The 23990-nt window shown below is 33.1% G+C and overlaps 1 protein-coding gene across 16 annotated transcripts in view; it reads right to left on the bottom strand.

Moving 5' to 3' along the window:
• Positions 1-23990, bottom strand: part of sv (paired box protein shaven) — a 390766-nt gene that overhangs the window by 14245 nt on the left and 352531 nt on the right. For 14 of the 16 annotated variants that reach the window (XM_081726726.1, XM_081726727.1, XM_081726737.1 and 11 more), the window contains 3 exons: positions 9146-9231; positions 7259-7502; positions 4195-4299 (listed from right to left, as the gene is read on the bottom strand). In XM_081726726.1, the coding sequence (XP_081582852.1) occupies positions 4195-4299; positions 7259-7502; positions 9146-9231 (435 nt within the window). The remainder of the gene's footprint in view (positions 1-4194; positions 4300-7258; positions 7503-9145; positions 9232-23990) is intronic. The other 2 variants (XM_081726733.1, XM_081726770.1) reach the window with 1 other exon arrangement.

Genomic DNA, 23990 nt, shown 5'->3' on the forward strand with positions numbered 1-23990 from the left:
AATGTACAGAAGCTTTTCGGAGAAAGGTACATAACCGCTTAAGGTCGAGCGTGTTGCCAATTGCTCAGGATTCTAAAAATAAAACACCTGTTCTACAATAGTAGAGCGCGCGACTACTGCAGTGTTAATCCAATTAAACACCTTGGGGATGCCATTGAACGTCGGATCAGAGCTCATCTTCTCTGTGGGATTTACAAAAATTGGTGACTTGTGTGTCCAGATGTAGTGCCCCATGTCTGCAGCCTTCTAACAAGGCCTCTTACTTTCAGGCCAAACAACATTGCTACTAACCTTGAAGCCAAAGGTGGACGTTCTTGATATTAGGTAGCTAGTCATAATATTTTATTTACATTCTCAGAAAATCACAATTGGAATAATAGACAATATCCAATTTAACAAGTAGAAAAAGAAGCACAGTAATTTTTTACATTGACACAATTCTCTTATATATATATCTTTCCTGGAGATTAATTGAAATTTGTATTTTTTTGGACAAAAACTCCGAAGTTCATGGACATTTAAGTTCGATATGATTATTTGGTGCGACAATGATTGTTACCGTTTTTAACATTACTTACAGCACTTCTATAGTAGTAGCTACGTTAACGTGTAAGTCATTAATATATTTCTTTTTAAATAAATGCAATTTGGAGTCTGTTCAATTAAGTTATACCACCAGCTTTTAAAAATTATTACTAATTAGTAGTATAAAACATACTAATGAAACTCTTAAATGGCAAATTGATCGAATTTCTTTAGAAAGGACTTCTTTGTGCAGAACATGTTTGTTCACATTTAAGTCACAGATGATTGATAAAGTAAAATACACATTCTCAGTATTTTAGAGAGTTTAATCAATCAATATTTCTTTTCTAAAACATTCTTCAACACAGTTATTTCCCATAGAAGTGCTCTAAAATAACAGTTCGTCATAGTTAATTTTCGGTTTTTTCACTTTATGTTTTCAACTTCTATGGAGAGAATAATAAGGTACATTCTAAATTTGTGTGAATCTATACGTAGAATATATACTTGTAGGGAAACTCGTTTAATGATACCTTACAGTGGTAAAGTCACAGCAATCTCTTATAATACTATAAGTAATTATTATTATTATAAATAAATAAGTTTATTATCTTATCTTTCCATAGAGTTATGAAAGTTTTTTTTTTCAAATCTAAATAGCACACACTTGTAATCCATAAGAACAAACTAAATAAAAATATCTCAAATATGCTACAAACTAGTAGACCAAATTTTAAAATGCATGCATTGTTATATAAACCTGATCACTTTAAAAAAACTGCAAATTTTAAGAGTTTGCCGAATTAAAACATAAATTATCGTGCTCCGTGAAACTAGCACTGGTATGTTTATTTACTAAACTTTTACGAATACTTAGAATTTGTAAGGAAATTATAAGCATACTTGTCAACTACTACATTCTATAATATAAAACTAAAATGAACTTTATACAAGTTGTGTTTATAATAAAGCACAATTTGTTCGAACAAATTTTGTACTTTTTATCTTAAACAATGGGTGCCCATGTACAGGGATAAATTTAGGTTAGAGTGCTCCCATCTCTTGTCTATTTTACACTGATAGTCTAGTATACATTCGAATGGGTTGAGAACATTAGTCAACTTTTCAAATGGCAATTATGAAGCAACTGTTGAGCACCCCTCTGGAACTTGAAAGATAAGATTCTCAAACTTTGGATAATACAATACTTCCTAATTCAATATTGAAAAATTTCCAAATTATCCCTCGTATGAACTCACTGAAACCGAAAAAATGTGGTAGTTGACATTTTATGAATCAGATATTTCGGAAACTCGCTGAATTTAGAATATGTACTTCTTTCTTGAAGATGTTTTAGTTGAAAATCGCTTCATAAATGTATTATTTATATTGACTTTTGTTTGCATTCAAAATAACATTGTTCCTAAATGATAATCACAAAATTTAGTGACTTCTTTTTTCTGCTTTTAAATGTTACTTCTTACAAAGTCTTTGGTTTGGTAGATATGAGAAATTCAAATTTTGTTATTTTTCTACGTTAGTAATATACTTAATTTATATAATTAGGAAACATAAATTTCGTTTTATGTTTATAAATATTAAAGATTTTCCTAAGGTAAATCATGACTATTTTTTAAATAGTGTTGGTATATGCAATCCCTTCACCACCATGCAAATTAAATCCTCTTAAGCCTGTTTTCTTGCATGCGATAGCTCAGAGCATGAGAAACAAGATGCTTATTCCAGAAAACCCACAAAGAAACATGCAGAAGAGATCAAGTAAGGTGCCATTCGATTTAATTCCAATCACCGTGCAAGCTTCTTTTACCACAGTCTTTGAAAATAAGAGAATTGTCACCAGCCAGTAAACCAAAGTCACTTCATAAAGTTTACCAATCCGATCCCAATTATATATTTGAAACTTTGTACCGTTCGCATATATTTTGTGTGTTTTTGTGTCATACATTAAATGTCAGTAATGCTTAAGTACAAACCATAATGTTCTGTAGTATCTACAATGGTGAACAATATGAAAATGTTCGTGTTTTTTTAATCATATGTAGTTGCAAGAGATTCAAATAATAGTGGCATTTCCATAGTTTTTGATGAGGTCATGAACTCAGTTAATCAATAACAAACACCAGTAAGTACCCTCTCCATTATGGTCATACAATCTGTTTGTGAATAATTAATACACATAGGTTAGTAATAAAGGTGATCCATAACCTTACTGTTTCATACCTATTAGTTACTTAAATCGTAAATTTAATAGCAGAAAATAAAATTGAATATATTTGTTATACAATTTTTCTTCTAAAAAACTGAAGGAAAAGAAAAGAAAACAGTTGCTTGTATTTTTACTTGATATACTCTATGCATCCTTATTATAAGTAGTATTTTTACTGTTTAAAACTGTTTTAATTTATTTAAAGTAAGTCTTTAAAGGTATATACAGAATTATTTTGCAGACCCAGTTACAGAATTCAATTCCTTCATTTAAATTCTTCTTTTCTTTTAAGTAAGAAAAGGTGTTAAGACTACTTCAGAGTTTTCTGGTACATAATTTAAGTCGGACGTAAAAAAAAAGAAAAGAAAGAAAATGTTTATATGCTGAGTCATAGGCATTAATTGCTTTTTCTAAAAGAACTTTTTAAAGCACTTCAGAATTTAATTAGTGCTATAAGGAGAGATCGTAGATGGAACACTGTTGAAGAGAGTTGTTCCTTTGGCTTATTCAAAAAAAAATGAGAGAACAAATTAACAAAAATTTTGAGTGCTTCGGATATTAAGAATTATATAGTTCTTGCAATTTTTCTTTACTTTTTTACTTGTTCTTGTTATTTATTTTTTACTTTCAATTTCCTCTCTTTCAAGTCAAGATTGACGTAACTACTATCTGACAGATAATGAGTGTAAGTCATATTTGCTTTGAACTTTTTAAGAGAAAATTGCATAGTACTCAAAAAAAAATGTACAGAGTTTTAGGTTTGAGCCTTATACGAGTATATATATGAGAAAGAGGTGCTGGAACACATTTTAAACTAATTTATTTTAAGTACTTGTTGATCTAAGATTATTAATAATAATAATAAAACTGCTTAGTACTTTAGAATATGCTTCTTTCTTAGGAATTACTTTCACATGTCTCTTTGGAGTTTCTTAGGAATTACGATTTGTAATTAGTGCATAAAAACATAATGCACTATAATTAGAAGAGAAATAAGTCTATGAATAGTTTAATGACTAATTTTACAAAATAACACTGCTTGACGTTATGCGTAGTGTAATTTTAATAATCTTCATATATTTTTATTAAATATGTGTATGTTTAGATGATAATTTCTTTCTTACTTCCAAAAGTGACATGTAAACATAATTATTATAAATTGTATAGTTTAACTTTACATACCTTCATACCTTAGTTTTGGTTGATATTGAAAATAAGTAGTAGATTAAGTTACATGTCAAAATTCATCATTCGCGAATACAACATTTTCCTGCCTATGTATAAAGACAAAATACTGTTCTGATCCTTATTATCGTCAAGAAACATAAGAATATGATATCAAAGTATATTGCTTTTTCTTCATTATCTAAATGAAAACATACATACACACGCATTCAAATATTCCAACTGTACCCATATACACACATACATACTCAAATTACCTTGCTGATAAGGTGACATAGAGGACTCCAGAACATTTGGCGAGCCAAGAATGGGCTTCATTTCCTGCATACTGATTGGTGCCAGTGGTGTCAACGTACCACTTCCTGTCGAATACAACCATGTTCAAATTAGACCTTTCTTTTTCAAATTTTCCAGCTGCCATGTCTTGATTGAACTTTACTATATTACTTTTTATTGCATAATTTTAAAAGTTCATTGATTCAGTTTATTAACTAGTAAGTTGTGTATACAATACAATAGTATATATATATATCTGAGAACATTCAAAATAAACAGAATACTAAATTCCTGATAAAGTTATCTATATTTGTCATATTCTGCTTTTAAAATGCATAATTAGGTTTCAATTATCTGTAGATAACTTTTGACAAACAAAAGGTCGTTTTTCATTGCTTAATAATAAACGAGATTTTAAACAAATTCTGCAGAGCATAAAACATTGATTAATACTAACATTTAATTAGTGTATATCGACACATAACTTAAAAGAAAGAATGCTTCCTTTAAATAACAACAATATGTAATACTATATAAGCTATGCATAGTTGTAGAAATACTTTTTATTTTTTGGATCAAAAGATCCAATATATTTCTATCAAAACTTTTAATAGGCCTTATATCTGGAGAACTACACATAGTGTAGCCAAACCAAACTATCACTTAACTTAGTATGATGTGTTTATTCCATAGGAAATACGAGAACTCGATTTAAGGGACTTTAAAATTTTTGTGGCCCCTGATTCAAAAACTAATTATTGGTCAAGATCCATTCTTTGATCATTCCTAAAACTTGTATTTTCATCCGACTGAGATTAGAAAATGACGCGTTTAGTTTATAATGAACAGATCTTAAATAAAATTCTAAATTAATTTTCGCTGGTTTCTTTTTCTATATAAAGTAATATTTTCTAGTTGATAGTAACTTCATTCAAAGAAGCTGATAACTCATAACATCACAATCTGTGGACATAGAAAACATTAAGCAAAAAATAAACACCAAAGACCGTTTAAGAGAATATTTTTCTTTTTCATTAACTCAAACTCTCAGGAAATCAAATATATACATTTGTAATCTTCAATTGCATAATTTTACTTTCCTTCAAATATGTCAAATATATAGTTCGAAGTTTGAGGAACAAAATCATCAGAGTGAAATTCGTATTGGTTACTTTTTCTAGAAAATAAACATGAAAAAAGGTATGAAATATTCGTAGTTACTTTTATTTAGTTTTATTGTCCATCTTTATATAATTTTAATATTCTTTGAAAATATGAAATACGTATTCTCTTCTTCTTAATAAACATTTCTTCTATACAAACTGAAAATACACATTATTCTTTATCAGATTATTCTAGATTTGTATGTTTTGTTACTACCTAAAAATTTCTGATGACACAAATACAGCTACAGATACTTTATTATCTGCGGAGATCAATACATTTTTAAAAACATAATATATATATATAAATTCTATTTTACAAGTTTAGTTTTTAATAATAATGAGGTTTACTCTTTTATCTAAATACTACACACTTATGTTTACGGATCTGAAAGGTCAGATTAACAAAAAGCATATATGATATATGTACAAAATAAATACAAACTAGCTGAATCAATGAACTTTATATCAATGCAATTTCTCCTCTTAGAACTTCTAATCTTTGAAATGGAATTCCCATATTGAAAAGCCACCTATAGAAAAGAGGATAGATTACCGCGCCCTGACGCCACAGGCAGAGTGCTTAATAATGTCGGAAGCAATATTTATGAATAGGTCATGCTTTGTCGTGGACCACTTGGCACCCAACACCAGTAAGCATTTCTTTCTTATAAATGTGCGTAGTTTCAGAACAATCTCATTCATACTCACGCATACACAACAATTAACTTACATTGCCATTCATCCAACCATACAGAATGTTAGTACAAGTGCTTTACAGACATTTATTGATAACGGAAGAGGAACAAACATATATAGTCACCAGGAAAATCGGGATAGAGGGGTATTAGGGGTAACGTTCGAACGACATAGTTAAGTATATTACCTCTGATGTATAGAGTTCCTAGTTCGATTCAGGTGTAGGCACAATATTGATCTGACATCGTCAGATAACGGAAAGCTACTTGAATTTTAAAAATATCAAATTCTCGTTACGAAATTATAGCAATAGGAACCAGCGACGTACATAGGGGCAGATCCCTATGTAAATCCATACTCCCTCCTAAATCTAATTTTTTTTTGTAAATTCGGTCAATTTTGGGGGTAATTTTACAAATTTTAATATAATTTATCCTCATATTGGATTTCGACCCCCATCCGAAATAAATTTTATGCATACATCTCTGATAAAAGCTAATATAATATGTTAGCTATGTATCGTGCAGTTCAAACCATTTTTCACGTTAAGACTCCGAAAGACTCATGGGGCCTTATGCAGAGTCGTTTTGACATATGATTAGCGTCATAATAAAGGTCTAACTACTGCAGGGAACATATGTTAGTTGAATTCTTTAGTATAGCACTAATCACGCGTCAGAATCACTCTGCATAAGGCCCGTGGCATTTAGTTTGGTTAAGTTTATATTTTCAGTTACATTAAATCCTTCAAAATCTTATTTTACTCCGGTCCAAACAACAAATGTTGTCAAAATTTTTACTTGTTTTGTAACTAATAAAATCAGATAGTTTTATCAGGTCAAAATAAGGAATTAGTAACGGAATACTTTCTCTATAATCAGCTTTACGTTGAAGCTAGAGAAATATATAAGAGATAGGTAGAATCAATTGATTCAGTATGAAAATTCGCTTACACACACCAACTACCACCAGTCACACAAACACACATTCACATACATTTTAAAAAGCTTGCATGTCTAGTAAGTACTGCTAGTACTTGTGCATAATTCATTCCTGAGAAGCAGAAGTAAATTCTAGTTAGGAGAAAATAGAAGTCCATCACCTTAGTTGTCGGTTTCTTTCTTTGTGCATGTTAACATTTTAGCCACAGAGTATATATTTAAAAGTTAGTAGTTTTACATACCGAGAGATGTTCCGATTGGCGGGGTATAAACAGGCGTACTTTGGGACTGCGTCATGGTGCTAATGGTATCATAGAGGTCTGAAGTTGATCCCGTCGTGGTAACCGTCGAAAATCCGCCTTGGGCGTCCGATACGAAACTCTGCACTGAGTACGGAGAACCACCATTGGGGGCGGTGACGGCAGAGTTTCCGAGGTCGGAGAGCAATTTATGTTCCTCTTTGATGTTCCACTTCGTAGACCATAACTAGAAAATAAAGATACAATACATTCATATCACCTATTTATTTATGGATCTTAATTATGGATAGTTCTGCTAATTAAGGAGAGACTTCCTTTTTTTTAAGCAAAGGACTATATTATGATGAATCAACACACTAAATTAAGAATCACATACAACAGACAATATATCAATATATTGTAAATAAATATAAAATAAAAGCAAAGGGTGCCCCCATTCGGGACAGGTAATGGTAGTCCAATAGCGAAGTGGATATACGGTTCCAAAATTTCTGGACTGCGGCCCGTACTGAAAGTCATATAGCCAGATACAACCGTCTTTAGCCATTAAGTTTTTCCAGGTACTCATTTACACAGGCTACGTGAACTCTTGAGCTACTTTGGAATAAGGGTAAAATGGAAAACAAATCTTGTCCTCATCGTTCATGGAGTAAAGGGTGTCGGTATATACAGAAGGTTGCCAGACGTCCATATTTTGTACAAACAGTTTGTATTTTAAGACTTTTGTTCGTAACCGTATCATACCTTTTAAAAAGATGGCAAAATATCCGTATTTTTGTTTTGGACTCGAAATATAGATTAGTTACTATTTGCTTACCAATGCACAGGTTACAAGTTCAATAAGAAAAATAGCGAGAATTTTGTATATTTCGTATTAAAGATACGTAAGAGATCTCAAAACAGACTGTCGTTTCTGTGAAAGAAAAGCAGCGGCTTTTAGAATGAGTTCACGGGAATTGTAAATGGGAAAAAAGAGATGCCTCTCAATGAAACTGAAAGTATGTTATTTCCAAGCCCGGGCGAAAGTCTCTTCTTGTAAACCCAATCACAGATAGAGAACTGAGGCCCTTAGCTCCCATGAATGTTCCACTGCTGAACATACTTAAAACCTAGCAGGTAATGAAGCAAATAAAAATTTAAATTTACTAAAATGATAAAGTCTACCCAGTTTTAACTTTCAGGGTACTACTTTTACAACAGTAGAGTTTTAATTTTATCGTTAATCTTATACGTATAGATATACCGCAGTAGGTAGTTTTCTTTCAATTAAATGATTTCATCAGTTTCAGTAAAATAGAAAGTGTCCGTATTTTTATGTTGTATTTCATGGATTAAGCTGAAACTTTAAAATATTTCATTATATTTGCTGAAATGGGACTATTTCTGTCATTTGTAATTTTTATTTAGAAATATTTACTTCAGTTTTGCACTTGTTTTATCAAGAAGTTTCATGTTCACATGCTAAAATACAAGCCGATTTGTTTGGTTTTACATTTTTGCAAAGTTAAACATAATGTTTTACGAAGTTACAAAAGTCTTTCGCACATTACAATAATAATAATAATAATAATAATAATAATAATAATAATAATAATAATAATAATAATAATAATAATAATAACCTAGCACAGTAAGCAATGCTATTTTATTTATTTAAAATGGCAATTGATCACTTGTAAAACAAAATGTAGCGTTTAGTAGAAATAACTTACAAAAATAGCTCTCTCTTTCGTAGATATAATGATTTCAAATTTTGTTTTAAGTCAAATTCTATAATCAAAATTTCCTCATAGAAATAATTGAATTTACAGCAAAAAAACAAAAATATATTCATTCTGAAATTTTTTAAAACATAAATGATTAACTTACATTGGAATACAATTGGTCTCCGTTATATTGTGTTCGCTGCCTCTTTATTTCGTCTTCCGGGTGGCCATTCATGTCTCGATTTTCATCTGAAAGTATACAAAAAGAGCAACAAATGTAAATAGGCTGTTACCTATTATTTTCTTGTCATGTAGTATATATAAACTATCAGTTAATAATATTAATACCAAATGAAATCGATATACATTTGTTTATTGTAGCTCCTATTAAGGTAACTAATTAGGACGAAGGACATGTGACAAAATCGGATTTTTCTTTTAGTGTTCGGTATAGATTATCTTTAGAAAATACATTTGTTTTGACATATCATATAAAGCTTACACCTACTATGTACTACATCCATTGTTCTAGATGTCTTTTATTTATTGAATCGATCACAATATTGCTATTTAATGTGTGAGAAAGAAAACTCAGTTTTTATATATATTTGTTTTTCCAAATGCATGATAATATTGGTCTATGGGTTCTATTTATTGTCAACTATTGACGGAAATACGTGGACAAGAGACAACTGCGCGCGCACGTGAACAATATAGGGCTATTACTGTAAAGTTAACAGAAACGAAAGTAATAATGTTAAGAAAAAGTCAAGTCAAATACTGTTCTTTCGACAACAAATAACGTAATGAATAAATAAGGTGATGGATATACGTCAAAATGATTCTTCAGCAAACTGCCACTTTTTCATGCTTTTTACTTTATTGCCAAGGATATTTACATAATAAAAAAAAAAAGTATTAACAAATGAATAACAAGAGGTGTGACCTCCGATTTTTTTAATCCTCTTAAAAATGCTACGAGAATATTTTGACATGGCAGGGCTATTGTTAAGTGCAAATTGCTTCTAAAGATGGAGACATTCATTTTTATTTTATTTTATTTTTTTTTATCTAAGTAGCTTAGAAAGTGACAATTATTGATGTGAGAATGCTAGCGTACTTTATAATCATTCATTACTAAAACTGTTTTCTTTAACTCCATATTTACTAAGCAAAAACATTAACTCTAGTTCCAGTGAATTTTTTTCCTGTTAGAACTATATGAATACACACATAAATAAATCAAATATTATTATTACATATCACAAAACGTCGAAAGGCTTGCGCATTTAGATACAATAGGAGGACTAGGAAGTTTTAGAATTCTAGTGAGATATATTACAAAATGGATCATACTATGTCAGATGCCTCTCGCCGTGTCCTATCAAGATATTATCATCTGACTTTCACAGCCAATCACAACGAGTTGTGAGAGAAACTTGTGTTGGCATGTCACTATTAAAGAAACGTTACATTTAATATATATAACAAACCATTTAGCGTAACAGCCTCATTTTGTGAGCCTAAGCCTGCTCCAGCGTCATCCTCTAGCGACCAGTTGAAGTACGTCCAGCCTAGCGGCTGCGGCGCCCTGTTTCTAGTAACAGGCACATCAGAAGCTTTCTATATTTAGCAGACCGTCAGGTCTTGTTTTCACATGACTCCCCAGTTTGCCTCACGACACTTGGTGGACGCCGAAAGTCCGGAAATCGAACCTGGGACCACGCAGACATGAGTACAACGCTCTAACCACTAGAATATGGTGTCATACACATACACACACACACACACACACTATATATATATATATATATATATATATATATATATATATATATATATATATGCATCAGAAGTGTCTTTTGTTCGATTGGAAACTATTTAATATGACGGAAACATGATGAAAAAATAAAAACAGCCACCTATTGTAAAACCAAGCTTGAGTTTTGTTTCAAATAAAGATGTATGATGATAGTTAAGTGAATATTGTTGAAATATTAATTGCGCCACTAAATTTTTCAGCACCGCATGTATTTGTATTTGTCTGTCCGTTCACCGAACTTTGCTCCTGAAATGTACCAGAAATGGATTCAGGGAGCCCAGGACGACCCTTTCTGCTAGAGAAAACAAATTATGGATATTTAAGTGCAAGTATACTCACAGACATAAAAAGAAAAAAAAGAAAGAAATCTTCTCTTGAAGGGTTCATATTTCTCCCCCATATTGATCGATTGTATGGGGATATGTATTTACATCACTTGTCAGCAGCGAAGTTATATAGGCCAATGGCTGCTAAGGGCTCTCAACAAGTGTTGTTAAAATTCAAATAATGGATTCTTCGGATATTCGGAAAACTCGTTATTCGAATAATTATTCGGATAACGAATAATTTTTCAACTATTGAAAACGAATATTCGCATATTCGAATAACGGACGAAAAATTATTCGAATAACGAATAATGTTAACAGCATTATAGTGATCGCAACGAGTCATGAAGCTTGATTTACCAATTTTGCCACCTGACAGAATGCAAGGGTATGTTCCGGTCATCAACCTCCATCCATGAAATTTAGCCAGTCTCGTCTCTCGTGCTGTTACGGAGAACATCTCCCGAAGGTACAGTGTTGTCGGATTGCCGCTAAGTTTCGTTATTATTAGACCCCGTATTGTTACCGTTTAATTTGAATAATTGTTACTGCTCGTGTTATAGTTCTTTAGGTACTGTTTTGTTGTAACTTGTTCGCCATTGTTCGCCATGTCAAGTTTGGCAATATTGTTGGTCTGCTTCTGTTGTTTCATGTTTTCTTAAGTGTGCGTTCGGAAGGCAGCTCCACGAATCGTACCGAATTCTTCCGATGCATCACATGTGAGGCAAAGCAGTTCTATGATTGGCGTAGAGCGCAAATTTTACAAGTTGTTGCGGTCACTATAGTTTCAACCACTGTGTGTCTTCAATTAACTTATCAATTGCCTCACAATTGGGGTGAACAAGGCACAGAAATAAAGCTAAAGTAGTTAATAAGTTGTTTCTGCATAAGGAATGATTATCTCGTATGGTCTCTTTTTAAACTGTACTTAAATGCATACAATTTTCAGTATGGCTCCAACATTGTTCCTGATTAAGGCAATTGGGGAGCTGCTAATGAATAACCTGGCTAGGCAAAAGCTTTCATCAACTGAAGACGCTACAGTTTACGCGGAATCTTAAAAGAAAATCCGTGAAAGAGATTGCACTATACGCTGATAATAAAGAAATTGCATTTACGGTATTCTGTAAGAGTTAACCAAATATATAGAATAATATGAAAAAGTGTAAGATAGTGATCATGATAATTTTTGTTTCAGTTTTGAGCTTGTTTTCCGCCAGTTCAACTCTTTCTTTTTATTTTCTTTTTCAGTACTATTGCTATTTTTCCTTCCTTCTTTCTCACTAGTAGATAAAATCGGCTTGACAAGGCTCAGTAACTAAGTTTTCGACTGAGTAGAATAAGATAGGAGGAGTAAAGACGAAATGGTAAATAAAAAAGGAAACAAAAATGTCGGAGAAATAGAGCAAAAGAAGATAAGGGAAAAGAAGTAAAAGAAACGAAAAAGATCGTAATGCATTCTCATGCTTAGTGCAAGTTAGCGAAAAGAAGCTCTATCCATTGTGTAGACCCCGCTGGCTTCTCTGACATTATGGCGAGCACCCCTGGTGGGTAATGCACTCCTGTCTGCAGGGTGGCAGGAATTTCAGGGGTCACTTGGCAACATTGGTTCTCTCTCCCTTTTTTCTACATCTGAGACAGCGCTGTTGCCAAATTGACTACACATTTTCCTTCTTTTTACTTTTCACTTCTTCCTATATTAATGCGATTTTCTGCTAGTTTTTTTTTACTGTTTGTCGATCGTATACTATAACAGCATATTCCATGGGACTTTAAAGTAATGAATCCCCCAAAATTACTTTCAAATGTATTTATTTACTTTTAAAGGGAGCAATCTCTTTAATACATTTTGACACAAAAATATGCTAATAAGTGTCTTTTCTTTCTTTCTATTTTTTTTAAATAGGTGTAATATTGATAAGTAATGAACAAGACAATAGGTATTTCATAGAACTTTCCTTTCATTATGATAATTTTGCTAAATGAGAAATTAGAGTTCCTTTCACAAATATTTGCATGAGCACGGAAAACAAGTATTAAGATCACTTGACTGTCAGATGGAAAATCATCAGAGATAGAAAAAAATAAAATGAAATCTTTCGGTAGGAGACGGTGATGATGAGAAATTAATGGAATGAATAAAGTGGGAGGAAACGGGAAAAACCTGAGAAAACCCACGCACATTGTATTTGTCCCTCACAAAGTTCACTTGGCGCGAGCTGGGATTGAATCAGGGACCCCACGCACCAGAGGTGAACGGTCTACCACTAAGCCACCGCGGCCCCCATTCCGAGAAGAGAGATTACAATCTGCTATCCAGTCATATTAAGTGGTTCTTTAAAAAAAATGAAAGAACAGAAGTTTAATATCAAGCAGTAATAATAAAATCATGAGACAATGTTAAAAATGAGACAATGTAAAATTCTTCAATCATAGTATAACTTACGAGTGTAGAGAAAGGTATGCAACAAAAGTTGATAGGACTACTTTTTAAAAACTTTCTTTTTTAAAAAAAATAAATAAATATGTCAATATGATCCTGATATGCATAAGGGAGAAATTTAACGTCGTTTGAAGCTTATTATAAATAGTTATTACAACTATCACTGAATATAAATATCAATTTGATCTAGGTCAGGTAGACTATATTTTTTTAAAGCCGAGATTACAACTCTAAAAGAAGCTTACGCCTCGCTATTTTATAAGAATTAAATAATAGTAATAAACTATAACAGTTAATTCTTATGTTGTATCTGGTCAAAATACAGCAATATAACTACTATAAATATATTAGTAGCAAAATAATTTACCACAATTTACCACGCCTCTAAAATTTATTTTTACTTTTTTTTTTTTTTTTTAAGAAATCACAATCACAATTCACAATCACAATCTATGTGTATGCTTACAAATCACAATTCTATCAAACTGAAATTAACGGTTAGAGCTACAAGCAGACGTACACAATCCAAAACAACCAATGTTTGCGTTATTATACTTTGACAAAATCATCGTCATGACCACGGATATTCTGTCGTTGATGGCAGGTCACTTGTCATAAACTGGAAGGCTTCCAGTCACCACAGTCTTTAGGTAAGCTCTTCGCCTTCATGTAGGAATTTTGTGTTTTAATACCGCCTACTATCTATAGCCACATTTGCCTCTCTCTCTTTTCCCTGCTGCCATACTATTTAGCATGTCTTTTATGATATAGCTCCTTCATACCCGAAGTCCCAACCAGTTCTTCTCCGTCTTTTCGAATACAATCTAAAATTGTTCTTTTCTCCCCTACTATTTATAACACTTGCTAATTGTTTTCCGTTCTCCTCCATATCACCTTTCAAAATCCTCCAGTCTTTTTAAATTATTTTCTCGCAATGTTCAGGTTTATGTTCTATAGAATACAATACTTCATACGGAGCATTTAATGTGCTTTTTTTCTTAACTTTTTATTCAAGAACCGACAAAATATACTTTTCTTCTTGATAAGGCTTCTTTGAACAGAGCCCAGTAAATTATCTAGTTAATTGAATCCAAACGAACATTGGTTGGGTAGAATAAGCTCCCAGAGAACAGAATCAACCTTGCACTTAAATGGAGTACAAAGAAAGTTAAACCAAGCTAAGATACCGAATTTGATGCTGTCTGTGTCTTTCTGTTATTGATCCACAAAATAAAGAAAAACAAAACGAGCAGAAGATTATATATATATATATATATATATATATATATATATATATATATATATATATATATATATATATATATATATATATGGCAACATGGTTTTCGCTGAAGTTTCTCGTATCTTTCGCCCTTCTCTGTTTCTGTTCTTAAGTTTTTTTCTTACATAGAGATAAAAAGTAACAAGACATAGGAGCAAAAAAGATAGAGAAAGCTGAAAGAAAAGAAAGAAAGAAAGCAGAAGAAATCACTGCCTTCTGTTCCATACTGTTCCACTTCGACTCCGATTCGAGGGTAATGACGTCACACAAGAAGTAAGGAATGATTCCGGGTCGCAGATTTCGTGTGCCAAGAAAATAAGACGCTTCCTTTTTCCGAACGGTCAAGTAACGGAATTCGGGAAGGAGAAGGGGTGGCTGCAGAAGAAGTCCTTGGGATTTGATTCTTTTTCCTTCCTTCCTTTTTCCTTTGATTCGTCATGTATCGTTTATCACATTCATCCAGAAATGTTGGTTTTTCTCCTTTTTTTCCTATCGTTGTTAGAGGGTGGGAGGAAGGGAATTGCACGAAACTGAAAGAGCTGTTTCACACTTTACAAAATACATACATTTAATTTCTTTTATACGTAGTTTCTGGATACGAAAAGAAAAAAAAATATTACGTAAGATTATAAACTTTGTTACACGGAGAAAAATATCAACTTGGTAAAACCTATAACGCCTTATGCAGAGTCGTTTTGACGTATGATTAGAGTCATACTAAAGGCCTGGCTACTGCAGGAAACAAATGTTAGTCGAACTCTTTAGTATTACACTAATCACGCGTCAGAACGAGTCTGCATAAGGCTCATAGTGTCCAACAAGAAAGAATGATACTTAAGAATGTACTTATCTAATAACTCAATTAAAAAGTCATAACGTGTAAATCTAATGTCTTATTCGGTATCTTAAGAATCCATAGTTAATTTAGGAAAGTCCTTAAATTGCGCATTTGATTTGGTTGTCATTTAGGGTAACGTGAATAAAATATTTCTCACATGCTGCCTATTCTATGGAAGCCACTACAAAGAGTTCTGTCGTTTGGTATACGACAATATATTTATTCTCACCATAGAGAACAAAATATATCATCATAGAAGAACCAATTAATTTTAAAAGTTATTTCTGGATGTCACGTTCAAACTTGTTTGATTTCTCTTCTAATATTTACTAGATGTAAAACTGAGACTAATATTAGAACAACACTCATATGCATTTACTCCTGTACAAGTAAACTTGTTTTGTCACGTGTACAAATAAAATAAAATCTATCACGTTTCGTCTATGTTCAACTGTAGAGATACAGAATTTGTCTATTAATGTTAGGTAGTTTTCATAAATTGATAGATTCCAGTTCTCTGGTATGCCAAGTATTTGACAAATTTAGATTGGACTTTTTCCAGTTGGTGTCGGTATTGCTGTTACGATAGCTTTCAGATCACAGCAGTGTATTCCAATTTTGATGGAACATAGGAATAACACATTTTTGTTAGTATGGTAATATTGTTAAACTTCTATCCAGCTCTAATTATGAATCCCAATATCTTGAGATATTCATTCACTCACTATGTTCACTATATGGTTATTAAATGTCAGTTTCGTACCAAATGCAATTGTAAGATCTTTGACTGAATTTAATCTATTTAGTAAGATCTGATTAATTTAATAATTAAACTCTTATTTGAATTTTGTTTCTAATAAACGACAAATTGTTACATTTATTTATGTTTACACCAGGTCATTCGATAATTATCAAATATTGTGTATGTGGTTTTGTTAAAGTACATTTATCTATATAAAATATGGCATTATCATAAACTCCAATGGTAGTTGGTCGAATACCATTGTTTTTTTAAACACATTTAGCAATATTATTTGTTTCAAAAAATAAATGCAATACAATTTCTGTATATAGCACTACTTCATTTTAGATGTCGCTCAAACACACATAATTCATGAAAACAAATACAGGAAAAGATTCCAATAATTAATTTCTTTTTCTTGGACATCTCTATGTACAAAAATGATAGCGATTTAAAACTGAGACAATGGTCTCCCCAAAGCCAACTCAGCAATGATTGAGTACGAAATTTAAAAAAAAAAGACAAAGAAGAAAACATACATAGGTACACAAGGGACCTTAGTGAGTGACTGCTTTACAGGGAAGGATGGGGAATATATGAGAGAAACAGAGAGAATGACGAGAAAATCAAAAATAGAGACGACACACACTCACTATACCAGTAACACAAACATAGAAACACACGCATCTCCCAGTTGTCCCTTTCTAGTCCCTCAATAGATTAAAATTCATCCCCAAGGATTCACATAGGAGCCGATGGGGAACCAACGACCACACCAGAGGCTGGATGGATGGGTGTGAGACACATGCAGAGAACAGAGACGAGATTCAGTTGAATGCTGCTATCCAATTAAAATAATGCACCAACAAGTATTGGGGCATTTGCTAACACAGTAGAGCGTTTTTGAAAAAAAAAAAAAAAAAACTCCAACCGCCTTTACACTCCCCATACTGCACTATCATATATGTATATAGGCTGAGTTAAACCATACGCTTTGTCAGCGAATATATATATTAATGTAGCCATATAGCTTATATATTCACTTCATCTTTTCCACCCCCACCCCATACTCTGGAAGTCTGCACCCCCTCTCGCCCTTGCTATACACACACACATACACAAGCACTCTCACTCTGAGCTCACTCGTTTCTCTGGGCGTTTCAATTGACCACTGACATTTGATGTTCACTGCAAAATTGTGATTAGATTGTGTCCCAGGCGTACGACCCCAATTGGATTACGAGTGTTCGTTCGTATTATGAGAGGGATTTAGAGGGGAATTGGTGGCGAATGTTCAGTGGGGAAAGAGGTGGTTTGGGATGGCTGATGAAGATTGGGGATGAGAGAAGAAAAAGCAGAAAAAACACGTAAAAAAATAGAAAAAGATGAAGGACGGTCGGGAAGGGGGAGGCGTCACTGCGAGTGTGTGGACAAAATGTGAGAGATGATTCTACTACATTATTTCTCTCTCTCTTCCTTTCTTCCTTTATTTTTTTAAAATGTAGGTGTGTGCGTAATTCTAGGGCGTGTGAAATAATAAAAAAATGTACACATGAGAAGCAGGTACTCATTGCTCATATATTAAAAGTGGTGTCGCTTGCTCTCATGATGATACTAACTCTGCCAACTTTATCTAGAGATGACAGCACATTCTTTTTGCCCTTTTTATTAAAGGAATTGTTTTGAAACAATTACATTGTATAAGGGGTTTCGATTTTTTAAAATGTAGTATTGTTTTCCTTGTATCAAAAGGTTTTTTTTTTCTGAAAGAAGCAACTTCTGATATTGACAACATATACACGCGAATACGAGCCATATTAATACATATACATACACACACACGGCCATACATGTAAGTGAAGAGCGATGACAGAAGCTATAGAAAAAACGGTCGTTTGGCGGACGGCGATAACACTGATTTTCCATCATCAGCACTTCAGCCAGCCACGTGGCCAATGCGCTTCTCTACATCTTTCTTCCGTCTTCTATTCAAATCTCAATTATTGCGAGTTGCCTATTATTAGAAAAAATCTAAAAAAAAAAAAAAAAAAAAAACTCTACTAAAATTGTATTGTACATTTGATCTTGTTTTATACAGATCTATATATGTAAATATAGTGCACGTGTGTGTAAAGTATTATTAAATTACTCTCCCAGCGTTTATTATCCGTAAACTTTGGGAAAGCTCATATTTAGCACATTGATATGAGCGAATGACTGACTGCTGTATGTATGTTCCAAAGGAATATGAATTTGATAGATGTACACTGTATATTTTTCAACACTCCCACTTCGCCATCATTACATTCTAGAGCCAAGTTCAATTTTTCAATATTAAACAAACCCCACTTATTTCTCTGCAAATTTTAGCTTAGTAAGTCCTCACTAACTAAAAATATGAAACTGACGGAACTACGTAATCTTGCCCCCTTTCATAGCTATCCAATATTATGTTCCTTCCCTAGATTTCATTTTGACAATCGCCTCAGATTTATCTGCTTGGGGTCTTCGGACTATACCTCCGTCCCTGCATTTCTTTCTACTCTTACTTTTAGTGGCGGATTTAGGCATCTTGCGACCTTAAGAAATTTATGGCCGGAAGCCCTCACTTGTCACTACACCCACCCAGTGATGAACGGTACACTAGTGAAATCGTCCCAGCATATCTTTGATAGTTTTGCTTTAGACACAAACTGTTTAAGGTTGGTTTAAAGGGACAAGTTTTGCCGATAGGTGTCGCTACAGTCTTCGAATCTCCTTTATGAATTTTTTATCTTTCACGAAAATTTGCGAATTCTATTATAAATTTCAACCTACCGACTTCAAATTTTTAGAGAAGAAATTTCATAATCTATTGAAGGCAACAATCCTCGCCGATTTTTTATTTAGTGTTTTCTTCATTGTTAAAAATGGCTGAAATTGAATTGTTGAAACTAAATACCCAAATCTTTAACAATATACTGTTTCAACAATGAAGAAAATTCAAAATAAAAAATCGGCACGGATTGTTGCCTTCGATAGGTTATGAAGTTCCTTCTCGAAAAATTTGAAGTCTGTAGCTTGCAACTTGTAAGAGAAAATGTTTTTTCGTAAAAGGTAAAAAATACATGAGAGAGATACGAAGACTGTAGTGACATCTATCGGCGAAACTTGTCCCTTTAAACCAACCTTAACAGTACATTTACTTTTTAATATATGATATAAAAGTATCTTTTTTGTAATTAGATAATTCGTTAACTTTCTATTAATAATAATAATAATAATTCTATTTTCAAAACGAAAGTTACGAAATTAATACCAGTAAGTATATTATATATATATATATATATATATATATATATATATATATATATATATATATATATACTTCTGTAGCAATATAAAACATTACAATAATAATTGAGAAAAAAGAATTAGGGTCTACAAATGTTTAGTTTTCTTTTGCGGCCTCTCTGAGATCTGCAACCATAGTTAGTTTGCTTGTTTGCTTAGTCGGAAATCCGATGCAGCTTCCCTCGTACTTAAGGCAACTATCACAACCATCTTTTTGCACAATAATTGTAGGTAGTAATTGTGAATGGTCTCACTTTTATCAGCTTCATCAGGCGAATGTTGGTGCGAATTTCTTGAATAATGTTTCTCCCAACTTTCTCAACTTATAAATTAATAAAATAAGCAATAGAATCAATTCCTTACGGAAACACTGTTCTCATTAAGTTAGGGACCAAAATTTTAGACGTTAGATTTCAGGAAATATTAAATTTTATCTTCGAATTTAATTAATTTTTCTTTTCATATTCGATTCCAGGAGAAGGTACAGATTTTTTTCCAGAAGCATGTTCCAAAGATGCGCAGAAGCAACACCGTGATGCAATTGGCAGCTACTTGAATTTTAAGAGATAGTAAACTCCGGTTCAGATTGCTAGAAATAAAGGCTCTAGATATCGATGCACTGCTCACAGAACGTGTTCTATCTAGTCTTGTGTGCTGTTAAAGCATGAATATTTTTCTGTAATTTGAATTTTCTCTTCCTGATAGTTATTTTCAAATGTAACTGCGAAAAGCAGTTCAGTAGCAGGATGATAATCATATCTTTGTTAGATACATAAATTACCAGCACAAGCAGGCCGCTTACTTTTAATGCTTCATAGTAAAATTGAATGGTAACCAAGAAAAAGTTTCTGATAATTATTTCTTCAGTTTAAATGTAGAGTGGTGTAGAATTAACTTTCTATTGAAATTCTTACATTTTGTTTAAGTATTACTAACATGAACCGAAAAGTATTCTAATTCCACAGTGGTAAGTTTTATTTGTCGACCTTACAGTAAATGGCATAATGAGATTTTGATAGTCCATGATACGAATCCAGAGATGGAAGGTGGAATATTAATGGATCTTATGCTGCATTAGCGATTCCTGGCTCATGCCTAAAGGATCTGTTGCAGATGTTTGCAGAAGTGGCCTTCACTTGATATTCCGATTGAAGAGAAATGAGCGTCACGGGCGAACACAATGGTAAGTACCACTTCCGGCATAATTAAGTTATTAGGTGGAATGGATTCAGATTGAACCACAAAAGAGTATTAGGTACTTTAGTTTCGGAAATGTACCTGCCGATGGCAGGGGAAGCTTGTTTGATATGTGTCATTGCACCGAATTGCATGGGAATGTTAATTTTCTTTCCCAGTTTACTCGAAAATTAGAAATATGACATATCATTATGTTTCCCCTCTCGAATGTGCAAGTGGTATAAGAAATATTTATCCGAATTCAACATGTCAAGTCGCACACCTAACCCACCATATGATCTGAACTGATTTGAATAAGGAGTTAAATGTTATTCTTGAAAACTGTATTATTGTCAAGGAGTATTCCTGCGAAACTGACCATCGGTTGGATAGACTAAGCCAACTTCTTACAGAATGTTATAAGCCATCATACAAAGCTAAGTCATAAGTCTTGCAACATTCTGGTACATGTATAGCCACTCGTGCTGGACTGTCTGTAGCCACCTTTATGCCATTTTCTCAATACCACATCTTGTCCTTAGGGGCAAATAAGTTAGTCACTATTGTTTCCACCTCCTGCTGGTTGGTGAAGCATCATGATTTCAGGAATTGCGCCATGGACCGACATAGATAGTACTTCTAAGGGGCAAGGTCAGGAGTATATGTTGAGTATGAGACAGTTCGATACCATCAAATTCCAGCATTTTGTTGCGTTTTTCGAACCGACTGTGGTTTTGCATTAAGCTGTTGTAGCAGGGCGCACTTTTGGTTCATCGATTAAAAATATTTTTGGCGTAGTGCAGCATACATCCTCTAAAATGTTCGTAATAAAGATCGATGTTGATAGTACGACCATTAGGAACGAAATTGAACTGAATTATCCCTCGTAGTTCCACCACACGTCCCGAACAATATGTTAGAAACGAGCCCATTTAACTACCTCTTCTGGGAGTTGGCGCTTGCTCAACCACTGTTTGTCGCATGTGGCAATCCGTTGTAGAAAATACACATCGAGAAGATTTTGCAGCAGTTATCGACATACATCGACTCTTAAGCCTGAGTTGGAGTGAATTCATGTGAAACGATTCGGCAACTCCTGATGGTTTCGTGAAAGTAACGCACTATAGTAGACCGAGACAAGCCGAGTTGGTTTAATAATCAGCATGTGTTGGTGAATGGATTTTCCTCAATGGTGTGTCGTATGACCTCCAAATTTGTTAATCTGAGGTGGTGGATCTTGGCTGATCATGCTTTTAGAATCTGTATAAAATTTCTGAACCAACAAGTTGTTATGCTGTTGCTCACTGTACCTCATGAGACAATATTGATAAAGTTATCATCGACATGCAAGATGCTACCTCTCCTTAATTTTAACTACTTTTCGTGAGTGGCTTAATAACACGTTTCCGAGATATTGACTAGGTTGTTGTGATCTCTTACAAAACATTAGGTTCTGTCTTCTGTTCCCAGGTAGCCAATAAGCAATCTACATCTCTAAGATCATCCAAAATTTTCTAAAGCATCTCTCCAGATTAAACCAATCAGACATCAGAAATAGCTTTCCGCGCGAGGAAGTAGATATTCTACAGGTAATTTATGAATTTTACACTCACCATATTTCCATCACATCCCTCAACTACATAATTCTAAATAAATTATGCCAGACGATTACGGAACTGATGGAAAACGCTTGTACATATGTAGAATTTTAACAATCCGATGAATTTTGAGCATTCTCTTATGTCCACTAAAACTTGTTTGAGTAAAATCGATGAGTAAAGTTAATTAGGACTTTTCATAGAAAGAAGTTTAAATCATCATAATTAATTGAAATTGGAAAATAAATTTTGATAGTGTTAGCTAATATATTAACAAATTCTTTTAAAAAATGCTTTTTTTCCCTAAATTTTAGAGTCAAATTATTTTTTCCAAACAATTGTCTGAAGTAAGGGTATGCTTGTTATTTATTATGAAGTAACAGGTAAATCTCATCAATTATCAAATTAACAATTTGTGTTGATAATATGCTCAAACTACGTTACAACTAATAGAAATGGTTTCTTTCTCTCTGGTATCGGATGATTGTGTCTAAGTTATAGTTATTCTAAAAACCAGAATAAAATGTTGAAACAAGACTAATACAATACTGAAAATTATCGTCCATCACAATTGTGTATGTATAAATAATCCTTCTTCTCTGCATTTCTGTGTTTACCTTCATGCGTTTCAGTGTGCGAGTGTTGCGTTTTAAATTTCAAGATTCGTTCATTTCTTTTTCCTCTCCCCCATTCCCATCTCGCTCAAAGTTTCGATCGTCTTCCGCTCCGCCCTATTGGCGCTCGTGTCGCCTTGTGGGCTGAGAAGGTAAGGTCCAGTCTTCCACGCCATTGATTCTGGGAGGCAGAAGGAAAGGAACAACCAGGGGAGCAGAGAGGGAGGAATAAAGAAGGTTAGTAGGGGAGAGAGCAAAAGCAAGGGATCTGTGGGTAATGTCTGGAGAGCAAGCAGGAAGGCTTGGTTTATAGGGTAGGGAATAAGACGCAGGCGAATATCAAAGAAGGCAAAAAATATATATAAAAGACGTTGACGGTAGGCTGTTTCACATACTAGGGCGAATCTACACACAAACGGGATATTAAATGCCAAGTGACGTCATAACATTCACAAAGGGAGAAAGAAGAATGACTTTTGGATAACAAAATGGCGGGTTTGCATGAATTGTATGCAGGGTTAACTGATGACGGCTTTTCATATAGGTACTCATTATATAGGATATTTTGAACTGCACAAAATACACTAACTCGTATCTTCAGCATCTAGTCATGTTTACTTCCTTAAACAAGAAGCATTAAAAGATTCATGAATTTGTAAACATTTGAAAAATATTTTATCCTTAAAAATATTGGTTAAAATTTTGAACAATATCATTATATTTATGAAAATTTCTTTTAAAATATAAGGAACAATATTAAAATTAAAGACCTGTGAAAGTGATTCTTTTTTTTTAATCTATTGGTGAAAAGTTAACGTACATCACCAGAACCTA

The sequence above is a fragment of the Thermobia domestica genome, chromosome 1 (genome assembly GCF_964235325.1).
Source record: "Thermobia domestica chromosome 1, izTheDome1.hap1.1, whole genome shotgun sequence".
In the NCBI taxonomy this organism is placed as follows: Eukaryota; Metazoa; Arthropoda; class Insecta; order Zygentoma; family Lepismatidae; genus Thermobia; species Thermobia domestica.